The sequence below is a fragment of the Hippichthys cyanospilos genome, chromosome 12 (assembly GCF_059441005.1).
Source record: "Hippichthys cyanospilos isolate Australia breed blue-spotted pipefish chromosome 12, RoL_Hcya_1.0, whole genome shotgun sequence".
Lineage (NCBI taxonomy): Eukaryota > Metazoa > Chordata > Actinopteri > Syngnathiformes > Syngnathidae > Hippichthys > Hippichthys cyanospilos.
Window position 1 is genome coordinate 18,745,157 of NC_142380.1, and position 17,506 is coordinate 18,762,662.

Consider the following 17,506-nt stretch of genomic DNA (forward strand, 5'->3'; position numbering starts at 1 on the left):
CACAGAGCAGGAGATGAAGAAAGAAGGCTGTCATGGAAGCAAAATGAGCAGAAAGCCCAAGACAGGAAAGGATGGAAGAGCTTTATCAATGGCTTATGTTCCTTGGGAACTTAAAGGCCTAAAACGGCAGTAGGCGTCATGATTTCATTATGTTGTAATACAACAGATACCAGTCCTCTCGAGAAGGGTTGGACTCTGTTCTACTTTGAATTGCGCATAGTGAGAGCCGAAGAGCAGGTGTGGGCATACTGATTTCCAATGGGCTCAGCACATGCCCCGGTGGATGTGAGAGTTAGCCTCCCTCCACCTTTGGGTGGGGGGAAGGGTCCTGAATGTTGTTTGAGCCTATTCATCAAACAGCCGCACACAGTACCCACCCACTTTTGAGTCCTTGGAGTTGTGCTGGAGAGCCCTCCCTCTAGTACTCCTTCGTTCTGCTAGGGGACTTCACGTGGACAATGACTGTGAGACATGGAGGGGTGTGATTTGGAGGATTGCCCCCCCCTGATCTGAAGCAGAGCGGTTTTGTTATTGGACTTACACCATGTGCAAATACAGTGTAAGGGTACCTATGTGGGTACCATATGTGTACTTGGTACCGGGACACCCTAAGCCACATTTCATTGATCAATTTTATGATCATATCATTGGATTCTGGGCCACATATTTTGAAAACTCGTGTAAAGCGAGGAGCGGAGCTGTTAACTGATAGCCACCCGGTGGTGTTTTGACTCCGGAGTTGGGGAAAGTTGCCAGTGATACCTGGCAGACCCAAATGTATCATGAGGGACTGCTGGGTACGTCTAGCAGATTCCCGTCAGAAGGAGTTTTAACTACAAACAACAGCAGAATTTCTCAGTGCCTGTCGTGGCAGCTGTTGGACACCAGCAATGAGCGGTGCTAGCCTTTTTGGCCTGTGGGACTCCAGAGGCTGCTGAAAGGTACCGACTGGCGAAGCGGAGTCTGGCAAACACTCGGGTGTGGGAGTTTGACAAGACCATGGAAAATGACTTTCGGATGAACTAGAGAAAGCTTTCGTTCACCATCAGGTGCCTTAGAAGAGGGAAGCAGTGCACCGGTGGGAAGGAAGGACATGTGAGGAAGCAGTCTGGAAATTCTAAGATGGGCTCTCCCATCTTAAGTCACCAAGGTGGTTAAAAAAAAACCTTGGTGGCAAGGCCTCAGGGTGGATGAGATCTGCTCTGAATTCGTAAAGGCTCTGAATGTTGTAGGGCCACCAAATGTATTCCAACTGAAGAGGGATCACACTCCTCTGCTTTTCCAGTAAGGTTTATTCAGCGGTATTGGAGGAGGACAGTCTGTCAGAAGGTCCAATCTCAAGATTGAGGAGGACCAGTGCGGTTTTCGTCCGTGCCGTTTAACACTGGACCAGCTCCTCCTTGACAGGATCCTCGAGGGTGCATGAGAGTTCACCGAACCTGTATCTTCTGGATTTGGAAAAGTGTTCAAAACATATTCTTCAAGAAGTTCTTTGTCGAGTGTTTCAAGAGTATCAGGTACAAAACCCCCTGATAAATGTTGTCCTGTTCTACCGTTGTCAGAGTTTGGTCCACATTGCCGTCAGGAAGTCAAATTTCTTTTCAGTGTGGGTTGGCTGCCCTTTGTCACCAATTCTACTGTACGGTTTGAGGGTCTCAGAATTGCATCTCTACTCATTTCAGATGATGTGCTGCTGTTGGCATTTTCAGGCCGTGACCTCCACCTCTCAATGGAGCAGTTCACAGCCGAATGTGAAGCCGCTGGGATGAAGATCAGCACCTAAAAATCTAAGACCATGGTCCTTAGTCAGAAAAGGGTGGAGTGCCCTTTCTGGGCGAGGGATGAGGTCCTGCCCCAGGTGTAGGAGTTTAAGTAGGAGTGTGTCAAAAACTTGATTTTTAACAGTCGCGATTCTCATTTACTACTATTTAAATCAATATAAAAGGTCATTAAATTGAAATTACGACCAAATGGAAATCGATGCATTTCCTGTTAGCTTCCGTACTACATGCTGTGCTATGACGCCACCACGCAACCCGTTCGAGACTGCCAAGCTTGCGCTGTTTGAAAGTAGTCTTTGCTTTCTCACGGTCACGAGTTTTAAGGTTTCTGTTCTGCCTTTCAGGCAAGTTTCAGTTCATTTGTTCTAGTCTACTCTTGTTTTGAAGCTATGCTTTTAATTTGCCGCAACCTGTCTAAACAAGAAGTATGCTGCGCTTGCAAACGTGGAAGTAGTTGGGGACGACGTGCTGGGGAAAGTCTGGGCTTCCTTGCTGAAGCTACTGCGACCCCAACTAAGAGTGCAGTGGTAGAAAATGAATGGATAGATGCAAATTATTAAACATATTAAATGGATGCCTTTTTGCTGAGGACCATCAATTTAATGTAATATTTGTATTTTAACTAACTGTACTGTATGTTGGAATGTGTTTCTTTTCTGCAGCCTTGCTTTCTAGAACACAGGACCAGAAGCCAGCACGACAACATGATGAAGCAGATCTCTGCCAGCAGAAGCCCCCTGGTAAAAAAGATTTGCTGCTAGTACACCCCCCCGCCCCCCACCAAATATGAAGTTTTAAGAATTTTTGTACCCAGATTATTTTATTGTTTTGTCACTTTTAATGATATTTCCACCCCTATTTATTTTTATAAATGCTTTCATCTCCTTTAATATTCATTAAGTTTTGATTTGTAAGGAGCATACCATTTGCAACAAAAGTAGCATGTGGACAACAGCTATTGTTTTAAACTAACTATAAAGTGAATAGCTTTTATAGTATAAAATAAGATAAAGCAAGCACGTGCTTGCGCAGTAAGACATGTATTTAACTACTACAGGGGCCATGCCTGTGTGTATTATGTTGTTTGTTAAATTGTTAAGGTGATATTTCAAAGCTAAATATGATGTCAGTTTAAGGTAATTGCTGTCAAACTGTCAGGTAATTTCAGGTTCTCTTTTACACCTGCTGTGAATTTGTCCTGTCAAACAACATGGCTGATTTGAGTTCTTCATTTTTAGTTTCACTCTGCTGATGTTGATGCCAAGATGTGCAATCAAAGCTACAAACTACTATGAACTACTATGAGCCATGCGTCATCACTTCAGAGTTGAGCTGTCGTAGCTTGGACTAAGCTCATACTCATTTCAATGACGACAGTACCCATTCACTTTGCTTTTATGGAACAGACTTGATTTGAAAAAAATGAGCTACCCAAGAAAAAATATTCATACAGAAAGAAAGCAAATGTTTTATAATCAACACAACACAATCAAAAAACTACAGCATGTGTCCAATACAACAACAAAAAAGAAAAACTAAAGAAAATAAAATACAAAACAATGCATGCAAACTCATAAATTAATTCACCAACAGATGTTACTCACATACATGTAATTAATGAAAATACAGTCTCTACTGTGTATTATTTAGTAGATACCGTATTTTTCGGACTATTAGCCACAACTTTTTCCTCATGATTTGACCCCTGCGGCTTATAGAACAACTATGAAATCAAACTGACAAGATGTGAATTAATGACTGTGCTCAAAAAGAGTTTTAAAATATATTTTTAAAAAATATATACATCTAAATTGAATAAGATCTTGTATACAAGTTTATGATGTGCAAATTTGATATACAGTATGCAGTATATATGATTGTATTTATAAATGGATGATTGTATACAGTGGGCCCCCGTGTTACGACCTTAATCTTTTCAGCGGCTAGGCTCGTAACTCCAATTCGCTGTATGACGGGCAATCCAAACCTATGTTAGTCCGTGAATTCGAGCAACGCGTGCAAAAACCTTAGGTAAAAACGTCACGACTTTATACACATATTAAAAATTAGTAACATCATTTACTGTACAGTTAAATTAAATAACATAAATATACAAAGGAAAAATGACATTTACCTTTGGGGCGACGTGACTGGAGCTGGTGGTGGGTGGAGGCAAAGAGGAGCATAGACGAACCCGCAGAATTTTTTTTTTCTTAAACGAGAACTTTTTTCAAACAAAATTTTTTTAAACAATGACATTTTTGTTTAAACGAGAACTTTTTAAAACGAGAACTTATTTTTAAACGAGAACTTATTTTTAAACTAGAACTTTTTTTTTAAACTAGAACATATCACCGGCGATTTCCTTCTCTTAAATCCATAATAGAAGAAGCCTCTCCATTTTGTTGTTGACCGAGGTCTGTCCCCTGACAAGGAAAGTCATGCCCTTAGAAGACTTGCTTGCTTTAATGGCTTTCTTGTTTTTTGAGAATTGTACCGATTGTCGAGCAATCACGGCCATACTCACTAGCAAGGTTAACTATGTGTGCGCCTCCTTCGGATATTTTTATTATCTCCTGCTTCGTTTCTTTTGTTGTCATCCTCTTCTTCCTTTACCGCCACTTGCAATTTTAGAAGCCATGTCTAACAGATAAAGTTTGCAAAGTCTTCACAACACACCGACCAGCTTGTGCCGTCAAGCAAGATAGGGAGTTCAGCCAATAGCATATCGGCATTTCTGTGATTGACGTGACGCTGGCCAATAGCAAATCGGCATCTCCGTGACTGCCTCAATCGACCAATAGGATATGGGCATTTCCGTGACATGCGAGAAAAGTTGTTTTTGTTGATGCTGCAAAGCGAAAAAAATTGTGCGGACACACTGACCGGCATGTTGGATGGTTCGTAGGACGAAAGGTTTTTGCGTAAGAGGGGGACAAAAAAACGCCGCGGTCCAAGTCGTAAGATGAAAAATATGTAAAACAGGGAAATAATCTTTCAATTAAATAACGGGAGACAGAATAAGATGCTATCAAAGTATTGATTTCGAGTTTGAACTGCTATTTAACTCTGTTGTGTTCTGTTGGTGATATGTTGAAAATATCCATTTTCTATAAATATGTTGGGACTAAACATGCAGGCATGCTCAGTCTGTTAAAGAGAGGATGTTGCTGTTGGCAGACAATTAAATAAATAAAGGTTCAAAACTTTCATTTACTATTTATTTATTTAATATTATTTGCATAAATATCTGATGTTATGACCAGTGATGGGCAAAAGTACACCGATTGTTTACTTGAGTGAAAGTAAAGCTACTCTAAGTAAAAGAAAATACTTAAGTAAAAGTAAAAGTGTTGAACTAAAAATCTACTCAAGTAAAAGTAAAAGTGCAGGCTCTGAAATGTACTTTAAAGGATAATACAAAGTAAAAAGTATCTTTTTTCGTTATCCAAAGATCACAATTCTAATTGTTTTTTTTCTATGTCGTTAAGATAAATATTGTCAGTTAAGTTCAAGAAGGGGCAGCTCGGTGGAAGTGTGGTTGGCACGTCCACCTGACAGACCCGAGTTCATATCCAGCCCGCTCCAGCCTTCCTGTGTGGAGTTTGCATGTTCTCCCCGAGCCCACATTGGTTCCCTCCGGGCACTCTGGCTTCTTCATTCCAAAATATGCATTGCAGGTGTATTGGACAAACTCATTTTAGCTGGTGGGCTAAAAATCTATTCCCAAATGGGCCGGACAAATAAAATCATGGTATATATTTATATAACTTTAAAACGGCAACTTCACATTTATTATTCTTTTTTAAAACTGTCTAAAATGGTACAAGCAGAACATCACTTTTAATCATAAAAAAAGACATTACTATTAATCCTAAAACATTTCAAGTTGTTCATTGATTTAAAAATTCAGTTCATTTTATACTTTACATTACAAAATCATCTCAGGGGCCAGATGACACCTGTTTGCGAGCCCGCGGGCAGTATTTTTGGCACCCCTGCTCTAAATCTAAACCCTGTCCTTAGGTGTAATTGAGTACGTGAATGGTTGTTTGTCATTGTGTGCCCTGCAAAAGACTGGTAACCTGTCCAGGGTGTCCACGCCTACTGCCTGAAAAGTGAAGATTGCTGGGATAGGCACGAGCAAGCAAGCGACCTGTCATGACCAGAAGCAGATACAGATTATGAATGAATGAATGAATGAATGGTGTTCAAGATGACCTGCCAGACAAGATGATACCATACCATAAGTTAGTAACATTAAATGCATTTGTTATTTTCTTCTGTGTTCTGGATGAGACTGGGATTAGTCTAAAAAGGATCAAATCTTACTCATAGGCCCATCTTTTAATCAATGATTTTAATAATACCATTCGTGGAGTTTACAACTGTGCTTTTTATCATTCTCAAGGAGGCACAAGCATTGAGTGGTACAGCCAGACCATAGGTGTCAAACTCCAGTCCTCGAGGGCCGGTATTCCTGCAGGTTTTCCAGGTTTCTCATCTTAACACACCTGATTCAAATTATTAGCTCATTAGTAAGCTCTGGGGGAGCTTGAAAATGATCCTAATCAGGTGTGTTTAGGAGGGAAAACCTGCAGGATACCGGCCCTCGAGGGCTGAAGTTCGGCACCTTTGAGCCAGACTCTTACACTAATGAATTACATTGTCCAATTCAAAGCAAATACATTTGTGTAAAGTTGCACACTGTGCAACTCATCTATCCATCCATCCATTATCTGTACCCTCACTAGGGTCACTGGCTTGCTGGTGCCTATCCCAGATTTTCACCGGCAGTAGGTGGGGGACACTCTGGATTGGTTGCCAGCAAATCGCAGGGCACACAGTGACAAACAACATTTCACAGACGAAATCACACCTAAGGACAATTGAGAGTGTCAAAAATGCCTGCCATAAATACCTGTTTTTGGATTATGGTAGAAAGCCGGAGTCCCCGGAAAGAACATCACACATTCAGCACACATTCACAGCAGGTGTAAAAGAGAAATTTAAATTTTCTGACAATTTGACAGCAATTACCTTAAACTGACATCATATTTAGCTCTGAAATATCACCATAACAATTTAACAAACAACATAATATACACAGGCGTGGCCCCTGTAGTAGTTTAATATGTGTCTTGCCGCGCAAGCACGTTCTTTTCCCTCGTCCCCAACTGTGTAACTCCTATGCTTGCAAGCTCACCACACTTCCTGTTTACACTGCAGAACAGTTCATTCTGACTGATATTTTGTGGACTGGCATCATCTCTTATATTCATGGTGATGACATACATTTTGGGAATACAGTGCTACACTACAGACTTTTTAGTAGAGCATTAGGCCCAAAACAGGCCTGGATACAGCTGTATTTATTACTAATGCAATTGAATTTATCACCTAATATCTCAGGTACAAAAGGTGTACTTGATTATGCTTCGTTCTTCTTTTACAGCTGAAGCGCTACAGTCAGCTTCCCCATCAGCCTCTCCGAGAGCCAAGCGGGTCATACGTCCACAGATGGAAAAACCTAGACGCTCCAGTATAGAGAAGAAACTGAGTCCTGATAGGAGTAGCCAGTCTCCTGCAGCTATCCCAAGGTTCTTTGCTGTGAATTGCCTGTGTTCATTCTTTAAACTGTCTCTTTCATTGTGAATTTCTTCCTTATATTCTTAGGAGTCATGCAGTCACCACCGGTCTAACCACTAGAGGTACTGCAGAGGGTATCCATACGCCCAGGAAAGAATCCAGCGGAGAACAGGTGTGCTTATGTTTGTTCGATAATTTTGAACAGAACTTCTTTTCAAATCAAATGGGACAATACTGTGTGTTTTGAAACAATTTAGTTCATTTCAGCAGAGAAAATGTAGAATATATGTTCAGGGGCACTAACACCTTGTTATGTTTCATTATAGCTTCACATTTTAACTTTTAATTTTTGGTGATCATGGGTTCATTTGGTGCCAAATCGAATAATAATTACTTTATCATTTTAAAAAATACATCTAGGATTGTAAGAAGATAAAAATAAAACAATTGTACACATGCACACATGTGTTCAGCTTGAATTGTGAAGTTTTCATGTGACCAACTTGTTTGAGATGGAGATCTTGGGAGGTGATTTGCTGATCATCTTACTTGGGATGTTCTTTACCCAAGTGACGACAGTGAGATCTGAGCATTGAAGGTTGCCCTTCGCTGTTTTTACCTCCACCCGCCGACATCCATGACGGATTTTTCAAGCACACATCAAAGGGCTGAAGGAGACGTCAAGCTGTGTTTTCATAATGTGTGGGAATAGTTGGGGACGACGTGCTGGTTCACCGGAAAAATTATCTGTGCAGCCTGTTGTTGACAACAAAGAGGCAATCAGGCGGCGCTTGACGAAAGTGCATTTGAAAGTTGAAACGCGCTAAAACGGATGCATACTTTATCGAATTTGAGGTATATATAATTATTTTAAGCCTTGTAAATGACATATTATTTTGCATTCAAATTTGTCACGTTCTGTCTGTTTTTTTTCTGTTGTGAGTTTAGTTTATGGAGTTTTTGGTTTATTTTGCCTTTCAGTTCGTGTTTGTTTACCCCGCCTTTGCCTTGCCTCGTTAGCCTGATACCACCCACCTGTTGGTCCCCTCTTGTTCCTGCCCCTTGCATGTTAGCCAATCCCCCCCCCCCACCTGTTCTGATCACCCCTCATATTCCCCAGTCTCCTGGTCGCAGTTCTAGTTCTCTGTGAGTTTATTTTGGTTCTTGTTTGCTTGCTACTTTGTCCAGTGTTTGTCTTTGATTGTTCCTGTCTTATTCTATTTATTAAACCTCAATTTTTGACACATTCCCTCGTGGCTCCCTTCCTTCCCTAGGTCCACCTTCTGCCTTCCACTCGCCATGACCCATCATGACAGAATCAATGTTACTTTTATGTTATGCTCCTTGAATCTCACTGCAGATATGATCAAGTATAATAATAAACTAATTATAATAACCCATTCTATTCTGTTTGTTTGATCTGTTTGTTGTAAGAGGGTTAGTGAGAAAAAAGCATCTGTTTTTCCGCCCAAACCCCTGAGACAACCACCGGAAGGCAAAGCAAAGCCTTCTGACACCACTCCTGCTTTTGCCTCAGAAATCAAGGGTGATGAGGAAGATGACAAAAACACATTTCTGAAAGAATTGCAGGTATGTTCATTTCATTGATAGTGACAGTAAGATTTATTCACACATTTTAATACCATGAGAAAAGGTATTGAGCCATGGGTGTAAATAAATACCGTAATTAACCTCATATAATATGAAGATGCACTTTTAATTTCGGGGTCAAATTATGGTATTATCTATGTTACTGTGTATAAAACGCACCAACACTTTGACAACAATGTCAAAACAATAGCAAAGGAGAATAAATCTAATTTATTGTAAACTCTTCACATTTTCTTGTTTTCATTATCTTTAAATTAGATAGTTTTTGCACGTTAAGTTTAGCGTCTTCAAATTCCCCACATTGTGAGAGGTCAGTGAACGCCTTGCAAGTGTAATGTTGAATGCGCTCAAAGCAGTTGTTTTTCATCGCGTCGTGGTTCGAGTTTATTATACAATAAATACTCGAAGTTGAGCATCATCCGTGGTTCACCAAGTTTATGGTTGTGTATATATGCCAAAAGACTGCAATTAATAAAGGAGTTCTCTAACCGGAGCATTCAAATGCATACCTTGCCACTCTTGATTGAATCAGCTGGAGACATAAGTTTTACATGATCCTTTTGGTTTTAGTAATATCCATATGTGTGAACAAGGATGGACTCTGACATTGGTTCAGCCTGCTCGCTTCTTTTAAAAAAAAAAAAAAAAACGTAATGAATGAAAAATGTACAGATTTGGGATGTACAGTGTAATGGTACAGTGTACACATTTAAAAATAAGGGCTCCCTTGTACAAATTACGCCAAATCCGTACAACTTGACAGGTGTAGTATTCATTACTCTTCAATAAACCAATCAATTCAACCGATGCTAACGGAAAGCTCTTATCAACAAGGAACCTGAAACGGGAGCAAGTACAAATAAATCTCCAGTCAAGTCAGCTTTAATGTACGGGACTTTCACTTATATAGCATTTTTTATTTATATTAAAACATTAAATTAGCATTGAACACAACCACGAACTCTAGCAGTCTAACCTTAGATCAATGGGGTTTCAATCAATATGTTGATGTCAGTAATATTTATTGAACTTTATGGCTTTCCATGTGGCTTCCATGAGTCTTTTCTTTGGCATTTTTATTTTTAGACGTTGCTTTACCTTGTGAGATTTTACACATTTTTAGGTCCCTTCTAATTGCAATACGTTTTACATATTTACATCATTTCAAGTTACTTAAAACTGTCTACCTTTGTTGAAAATAATCCCTCCAGACTTCCAACTCTTGTGCTCAAGGAACTCACTCCAGGTTACTCCACTGTACTCCGTTTTCTGGCTCACCTAAACAGACAACCGACGGCCAGCAACTGGCATCCCCCAAGCAACCGCCCCAGGTAAAGATTTAGATCACACAATAATCCAATAATCTTTTCAGGTATAATGAATCAATACACAAAAGTAGATTAGTATTAGTAAATCTCAGGTCCAAAATACCTGAATATATAATTGGAGAATATTCTTTGAGTATGCCATCCAATGTCATATATTATGGCTGATTTTCCTTCAATCTAAAGATAGTGATTGCTACTGTGACCTATTTTTGTGTCTTTATTACCTGTACGTCTACTTTCGGATGTTCGTTTCTCAAGGTACAATATTTTTCCAAGTACAAATCAAGTTTTTTTTGTCATTTTCAACCCTGACTTAGGGGGACCGACTTATAACCACATAACTCAAAACAAACCCATTTTTTCCACATATGTGTATGAATACCACTAATTCTACTGTAAAATAAGTAATATGCCATCTACAAGGCTTAAAATGATTATATATACCTCAAATTAGAGATGGAATGTATCCGTTTTAAAGTGTTTGCAGACCTATGTTGCAAAATGCATTTTCGTCAAGCGCCGCCTTATTGCCTCTTTGTTATCAACAGCGAGGCTGCATGGATCATTTTTTTTAGTGGACTTTGAAGCATTATGAAAAGGAGAAGACGGCTTGACCTGTCTCCTTCAGCCCTTGAATACCGACATGGATGTCAGCAGGTGGGGGGGAGAAACAGGGAAGGGCAACATTCCACGCTCTGATCTCACAACAATTATCACTTGGGTAAAGAACGTCCCAAGTAAGATGATCAGCAAATCATCTCCAAAGATCTCCATTTTAAACACATTGGACGGGTCCAAAGATGACTATCCATGAAAAAGTAAAGAGAATGTTTGGGCAAATGACGAGCAGGAAGGAGAGGACATCTGTTTGGCTTGTCAGACAGTTATGATGACTTTTAGGGCTTTTTGACAAATGAATACCGTAATTCCCTAAATATAAGACTCACCCGTGTCCCATGCTGCGTTCACACTGAACGCGACAGTTTTGTATTGTAGTCAATGGAGTTCGCGCGTCAGTCGACGCGATGGATGCGTATGGAGTGACGCGAGACATCGCGTGACGCCACGCAAAGCCGCACAGCGCGTAATTTTAGATTTAGAATTTTAACATTTTAAATTTTGTCGCGTGTCGCGCCGCGACAACCAATCAACTTCGGGAACGTTCAACGTCTCACACAGGGTCCAGGAATGAATTATGGTGGCCGCGTTGCGGTCGCTGGGAGCTATCCAACACGGCCAGCTGAGCTTTCAATACAAAAAGGAGCCAATCAAGAGCACTCACCTGGCTTGTAGAATGGCGGAAGGGAGAACTTGGGACAGCTGGTATGTGCAGCGTTTGTTTCCTTTTTTTAACAGCTGTTGAACCGTAGTTACTTTGCCAAGATAACAATACTGCAGCATTGACAGCTCAGGATTTCGCACTGTATCGAACATTTAAATGCGACGTTGAAACTTTTTTTTTTTTTAGCAGTATTGCCGCAAAGCGAGGGACACTCAGTGTAAAAAGTAAGAACAAAGGTGCCGTAGGAGAAAATATTGGCTCTGCTACATCCCAGAAAAGTGAACGTTCTCAGCAATGCTCTTCTTTCCGGATCCCCTGTAAAGTGCACAGCAAGCTCACTCCCCTCCCCTTACGCGACAAAAAGTGACTTCACAAAAGTGATCATCTTGACCCCACAACAAAACGCCTCGCGTAGAGCGTAAATGACGCACGTTATCACGTTTGGTATGCATGTAGCATAAGACGCACCCTTAATTTTTGGGTAAAATTCTGATATTTTCTATATTACTGTGTACAGTATAAGACTGTCAGGATCACCTGTTAGCCATCTGTGAGAAACTAACACAAAGAATGAGAAAACACATTCGTTTACCAGCTCATGCATGAGGAGAACGGAGAAGGACTGCACAATTCTGCTGCACTCTAAAGCAGTGTCTCCGAAACCTCTTTTTTTTATTTGGTTCAGAGCTTCCTAGGTTATGTGAAGATTCTGGCCATAAAAGGGCAAAAGTGCAGCTTTTGAAAAAAAGATTTTGAAAACCTACTTTAGATTTCAATTGGGTGAAAATAAATGTGTTCTATCCAACCAAGATATATTTTTAAATGTATTCGTAGGTCTAATAATCACTATTTTCATTATATGGGGAGTGCCTGCCAGGTAGGGGCATTCATGTTCCTTTTAGCTACGTAAAGCGAAGGAAGAAAACTAACTTTCGCCAATGTAATTTAAATCATGATTTGGATGTCCCACGTTGTCTGTGAATGCTGTGCCAGTGTAATGTTGAATGCGCTCCAAGCAGTTGTTTTTCCTTTTCCTCACGACGCTGTTCAAGTTCATATTACCCTTAAATACCCGAAGTTGAGCAGCATCTGTGTTACACCAACTTTATGAGTATGTGTATTAAATAAACGAGTCGAATGGAAAACCTTTCTGTGTTCTCTAACAGGTTAATTGGATCAGCTGGAGACATCATAACTTTTACATGATCCTCTCTGTTTTACTAATATTTCTGTGTGTGAACAAGGATGGATTTTTTTTTTTTAAATAATGCCGTAACAACCTCAGCTAACACGAGCTACTGTTAGCTGCAACAGACACTTGATGCTAACAGCCAACCGATGTCCCCCTCCTCTAGCTCGCCCCATTACAGTAAATATTGTAAGAATACGGCCGATGTAAAAATGCACATCTGTAAGTCAAAACTTGGCTTCTGTGGTTGACAGATCAATGTTCCTCAAATTGTGTAAAAAGAAAAAAAATTAAAAGTTTTTAAGTTAACATTTATAGGACGCACTCATACTTTTGGTCTTGATTTTGGGGAGAAAAAGTGTCTTACATATAGTCTTATATTTTGGGGGATTACTACGGAGCCCCTAAAGGGACATGAAGAAAAAAAAAATGATCGCGAGATCTCGCAATAGTATTGCGGGATCCCACAATAAGGGACATGCCCCTAAAGGTACAAGGAGGAAAAAAAATTATTGCGAGATCTCGCACTACTAATTGCACACACAATCCTAGTTCCAACATCTGTGAACCAGAAGTTAAACAAACACGCCGATGGAGCAGCCTCAGGCGACACATCATCCGAGGGAGAAGTTTATTGTTTTTTATTTTAGTATTGGCCTAACATGTAAAGACATTAAATCTGTTCTTACACGTAGACATGGCTTTGGCATAAGTGAAAAACAGCTGAAAAGAATATTTAGGGCGAAGGGGCATTCTCGTCAGATTTGGTGTGTTAAAAAGTAGGGGGGGCCAACCTTGGCGGGCATTCTCTACATATAACAACAATTAATTTAAATACATTTCAGCGAGCTGTTCAGTGTTTCACATTTTCTTTTTTATTTTAATTTCAGCTATCTTAATCATGTGTTTTGGTTCATTTGAAACATGCATATCAAAATTGAATTGACATTAAATATTGAAATTGAATATTCACTTAGCTTGACTTTTTTTTAACACTTTAATTAACTTTTTTGTAACAGTTGAACAGAAGTAATTGTACTGTTTCAAATTACATTTGAAACATAAAAAAATACCTCACCATGGCAGTTTAATATTTATAAAAATTGTAAACACAATAACAGAGAAATGAACAAGTAATAGTCATATCAACAAGTGCCAGGCTCATTTAAAATATGACATTAGTGACTATAAATGTTAATTGGATTTTTAAATGGTTATTATTCTGGAGTGAAACGTTAAAAAAAAAACATTTTCAGACTGATCGTAAATGAAAAATGACTCGTCCGCATGAGTGTGATGGGTGAAACTGAGATCTGGAGTGCAGGACAAAGGCCAGGTGTGGCTCTATGCAAGTAGTATGGATGCCCAAGATGTCTTTTAAATGAGAGTCCGGTAGCCGTGTCCTCACACGGCTCTTATTTAAGTTCATAACCGAAAATGTCTTCTCACACAAATACGTCGACCCGAACAAGCTTAGCATTTTCTTACCAAATGCTCAAATCTCTCGGACTTGTCCTTATCCAGCTGTCGGTAAAAGTTGTAAAATATTGCTGCTGTGAGATTAAACTAGATGTTTCAGTTTCTCGCTGCGTATATTACCTGTGATCTTGCCATATACATCAGCATGTTTTGGTTGGTAATGTCGCTTTTCATTGAACTCTTTAAAAACAGCCACTGTCTCCTTACAAATGAAGCAGACACAGTTGTTCCGTATTTCAGTGAAGAAATAGTCCAATTTCCACTCATCCTTAAAACGGCGGCCCTCGCAGTCAACTTTCCTCCTTTTGTTGATTGTCGCCATTTTAGAAAGTTAGGGGCTCATACAGTCAATTACTCATATACTAATTTGCTGTTCCTAATTCAGCCTATAGATAGCAGCAATTAGCACATGCACGTAACAGCGCTGCTGTCCAATGTATTCATTCTCCATGCGGGCCAGACGTTATTGATTTTATGACGGAGGCTGCGGGCCGGATGGAAATTGACCACGGGCCGCATTTGGCCCCCGGGCCAGACTTAGAACATGCCTGCTTTAGGGGCGCCGTAGATTACAGTATTCAGCTGTGTCACAAAATAAAGCACTGAAAACTTCAAATGATTTCATTGTTGCAACATTAGTTTCAGCATTTGCATCCATGCGCACGCATACATAGCCTCACAGTCTTGTCTCGCTCCCGCCCCACACCCTCACACGTTATTTGATATACGATGAAGAAATGCCTCTAAAAACAGCGTAAAGCTCTCATTTTAATAAGACACAACATGTGTTTTAATTGGACAGCAATGATCTATGTAACCAATATATATATATATATATATATATATATATATATATATATATATATATATATATATATATATATATATATATATACATAGACACAGTGGACCCCTGTGTCACAGCGTCCCTGGCTTATAATATTTTTATGTTGCAACGTGGACTATTGAGTTTTTTCATCCCCTCTTTATGGTATTTTCCCGGTTTTGTGACAAAAAAACAACTGTCATGACCCTAGGGGCTGGCTGTATTTGTGTTAATTCATTTCCATCTGCAGGCGTTTTTAGGTAATTATTATTTTCTGTTGCCTCCCTACAACGCGTCACTACAATGCTCCTCACGGAGATGCTGGTCTGATAGTGGTCGGCCTCACTCGTTTTAAAATGGCGGAATGGTAAAGCTTTGTTCAATTGTGAGTTACAAAACTGTATTTATAGTGCATTTTACTGCTTAATTCAAACTTAAAAGGGTTTGCCATGGGTCCCAAGATTGCTAGTGATATTAAAGAGAGAAGAAGATGATTTATATGGAAACGAAGCTGAATCAAGAAATACGAAGCTAGCCTAGCCTAGGCTACCCAACTAGGGAATATGGGTATAACAAGTGCCTATCAAAAGGACATAAATTCTTTCTATTTTTTTTATTTATGATGTTTTCTGATTATATAGATGTATGTTATATATACGTAGCACTTACTATACCATTTTGGTACCAATTTTTAACACGTATATACAATTTTGATGTTTTTAACTAGGGTTCTAAACACATTAGCTATTTAACATAGGTTTCGATTGCCCGCCATACGGTGAATTTGTTTTACGAGTTCAACCGCGGAACGGATTAATCTCGTAATACAAGGGCCCACTGTATACATATACAGTATATTTAACTGTTAACTTAACTCTAACCTAAAACTACAACACTGGAATGAGCGTAATCAAATGGATATAATATGACAGATAACAGAATATGGAGAATAATTATAGAGATAGATATATATTTAGGAAAAATACATATAAAACTTTTACTATATTATTTATAAAACTTTATTATATTTTGATAATGATCCCTGGTTATGTTCGGCCAGCAGAGAAAGCCTTGCTGGCCCTGAGGGCCCACTTCTGATGTGATGTGTTTTCACAAAATCGCAACGTGGGAAAACAGGATTTTAATTTGACAACAATTTAGTATGTTAGTTCTCGTTCCCTATTAGTCTGGGAATGCGCTGGTTTTGACATGCCGTCTTCCTGTTTGCAGGCTGACAGCAGAGGCAATAATGCAGCTGTGGATAACCATTCAATTGTTCCTTTGCGTGCTTCTAAGATCCCAGCCTTGTGCCATATTTCTGGAAGACACCCTTCATCTTCCGCCTCTTTGTCCACTCCTCACTGCTCAGATGCCACAGATAGCCTCCAGACCTTCTCCTTATCTTCTGCTTCATCTCCCACAGTTCCTTCCACTTTTTCCTCTGGGAAACACTCACGACTTTCATCTCCTCCTTCCAAAGCCTCCAAGTGCACCTCCCATTTGTCTTCTCCCTCCTGCACTCAGCACACTAAGCAAGCTTACCTCTGGTCCTCCTCTTGCCCACCAGGGCTTAAAAACTCAATCAACTCCCCACATTGTTCCTCATTACTCTCTTCCCCTTCAAATTCTTCCTCTCTCAAGTCGTTAATCCCTTCTCTGAATTTGAGTCATCTGCTCCCCTCATCTAGCAAGATCTCGTCAGAATTCCTCGCTAGTGGCGACCAGGCGATCCCAGGCCTCACCCGAAGAGGGCCTGGCGGCAGCACCGGCATACGTCAGCATCATCACCTCACGCTCGCCACCAGCGCCGCCGCCATGTCTCAGCTCACCTCTTACTCTTCATCATCGTACTCCTCATCATCACCGTCCTCGTCCTCCACCACCTGCTCCCTTTCTCCCACCACTTTGTCATCTCCGCTCTCTCCAGCTTCCTCCTTCCTCCATTCAGCGGTGTATCATGAAGAGAGGAGCAGCCAGACATCACAGTACAACCCCAGTTCTCCTGGTTGCTGCAAGAAATTCAGTGGAACCCAAAGTGGCCCAACCAAACACACGATGGCATCGTCCACAAAAGAGACAGTGGGACGGTTTATGCATGCTAACAGTCTTGCATGCAAAAAATGAAATACTGTGATTTTAATACAGATTTAGAATATAGGATCGAAGTCTATTCACTTATTACTGTTGTGACTGCTGCATCCTTCTATTAGGGGGTGCCACAATGAAGGATATGCATGACTTTTTTTTTTTTTTGTCATAATGTGACAGAGGTAGACACTTTGTCAGCACTGACTGAATGTCCATGAGTCAGTCGTTGATGGACACCGGTTTTGCTGACTGATGCTGACAGATAATGACAGAAATGAAATTCTAAAATGTGTGTATATATATATATATATATATATATATATATGTGTGTAT

At 40.0% G+C, this 17,506-nt stretch overlaps 1 protein-coding gene across 5 annotated transcripts in view; it reads left to right on the forward strand.

Moving 5' to 3' along the window:
* The window catches only part of LOC148415213 (sickle tail protein homolog), an 89,580-nt gene extending 72,074 nt beyond the window's left edge, over positions 1–17,506 (forward strand). For 2 of the 5 annotated variants that reach the window (XM_088430282.1, XM_088430283.1), the window contains exons 18-23: positions 2,444–2,521; positions 7,237–7,381; positions 7,458–7,542; positions 8,805–8,960; positions 10,193–10,312; positions 16,316–17,506. In XM_088430282.1, coding sequence (XP_088286408.1) covers positions 2,444–2,521; positions 7,237–7,381; positions 7,458–7,542; positions 8,805–8,960; positions 10,193–10,312; positions 16,316–17,209 — 1,478 coding nt within the window. In that variant the 3' untranslated portion in view covers positions 17,210–17,506. Of the gene's footprint in view, positions 1–2,443; positions 2,522–7,236; positions 7,382–7,457; positions 7,543–8,804; positions 8,961–10,192; positions 10,313–11,488; positions 11,633–16,315 lie in introns of all 5 variants that reach the window. The other 3 variants (XM_088430285.1, XM_088430284.1, XM_088430286.1) reach the window with 3 other exon arrangements.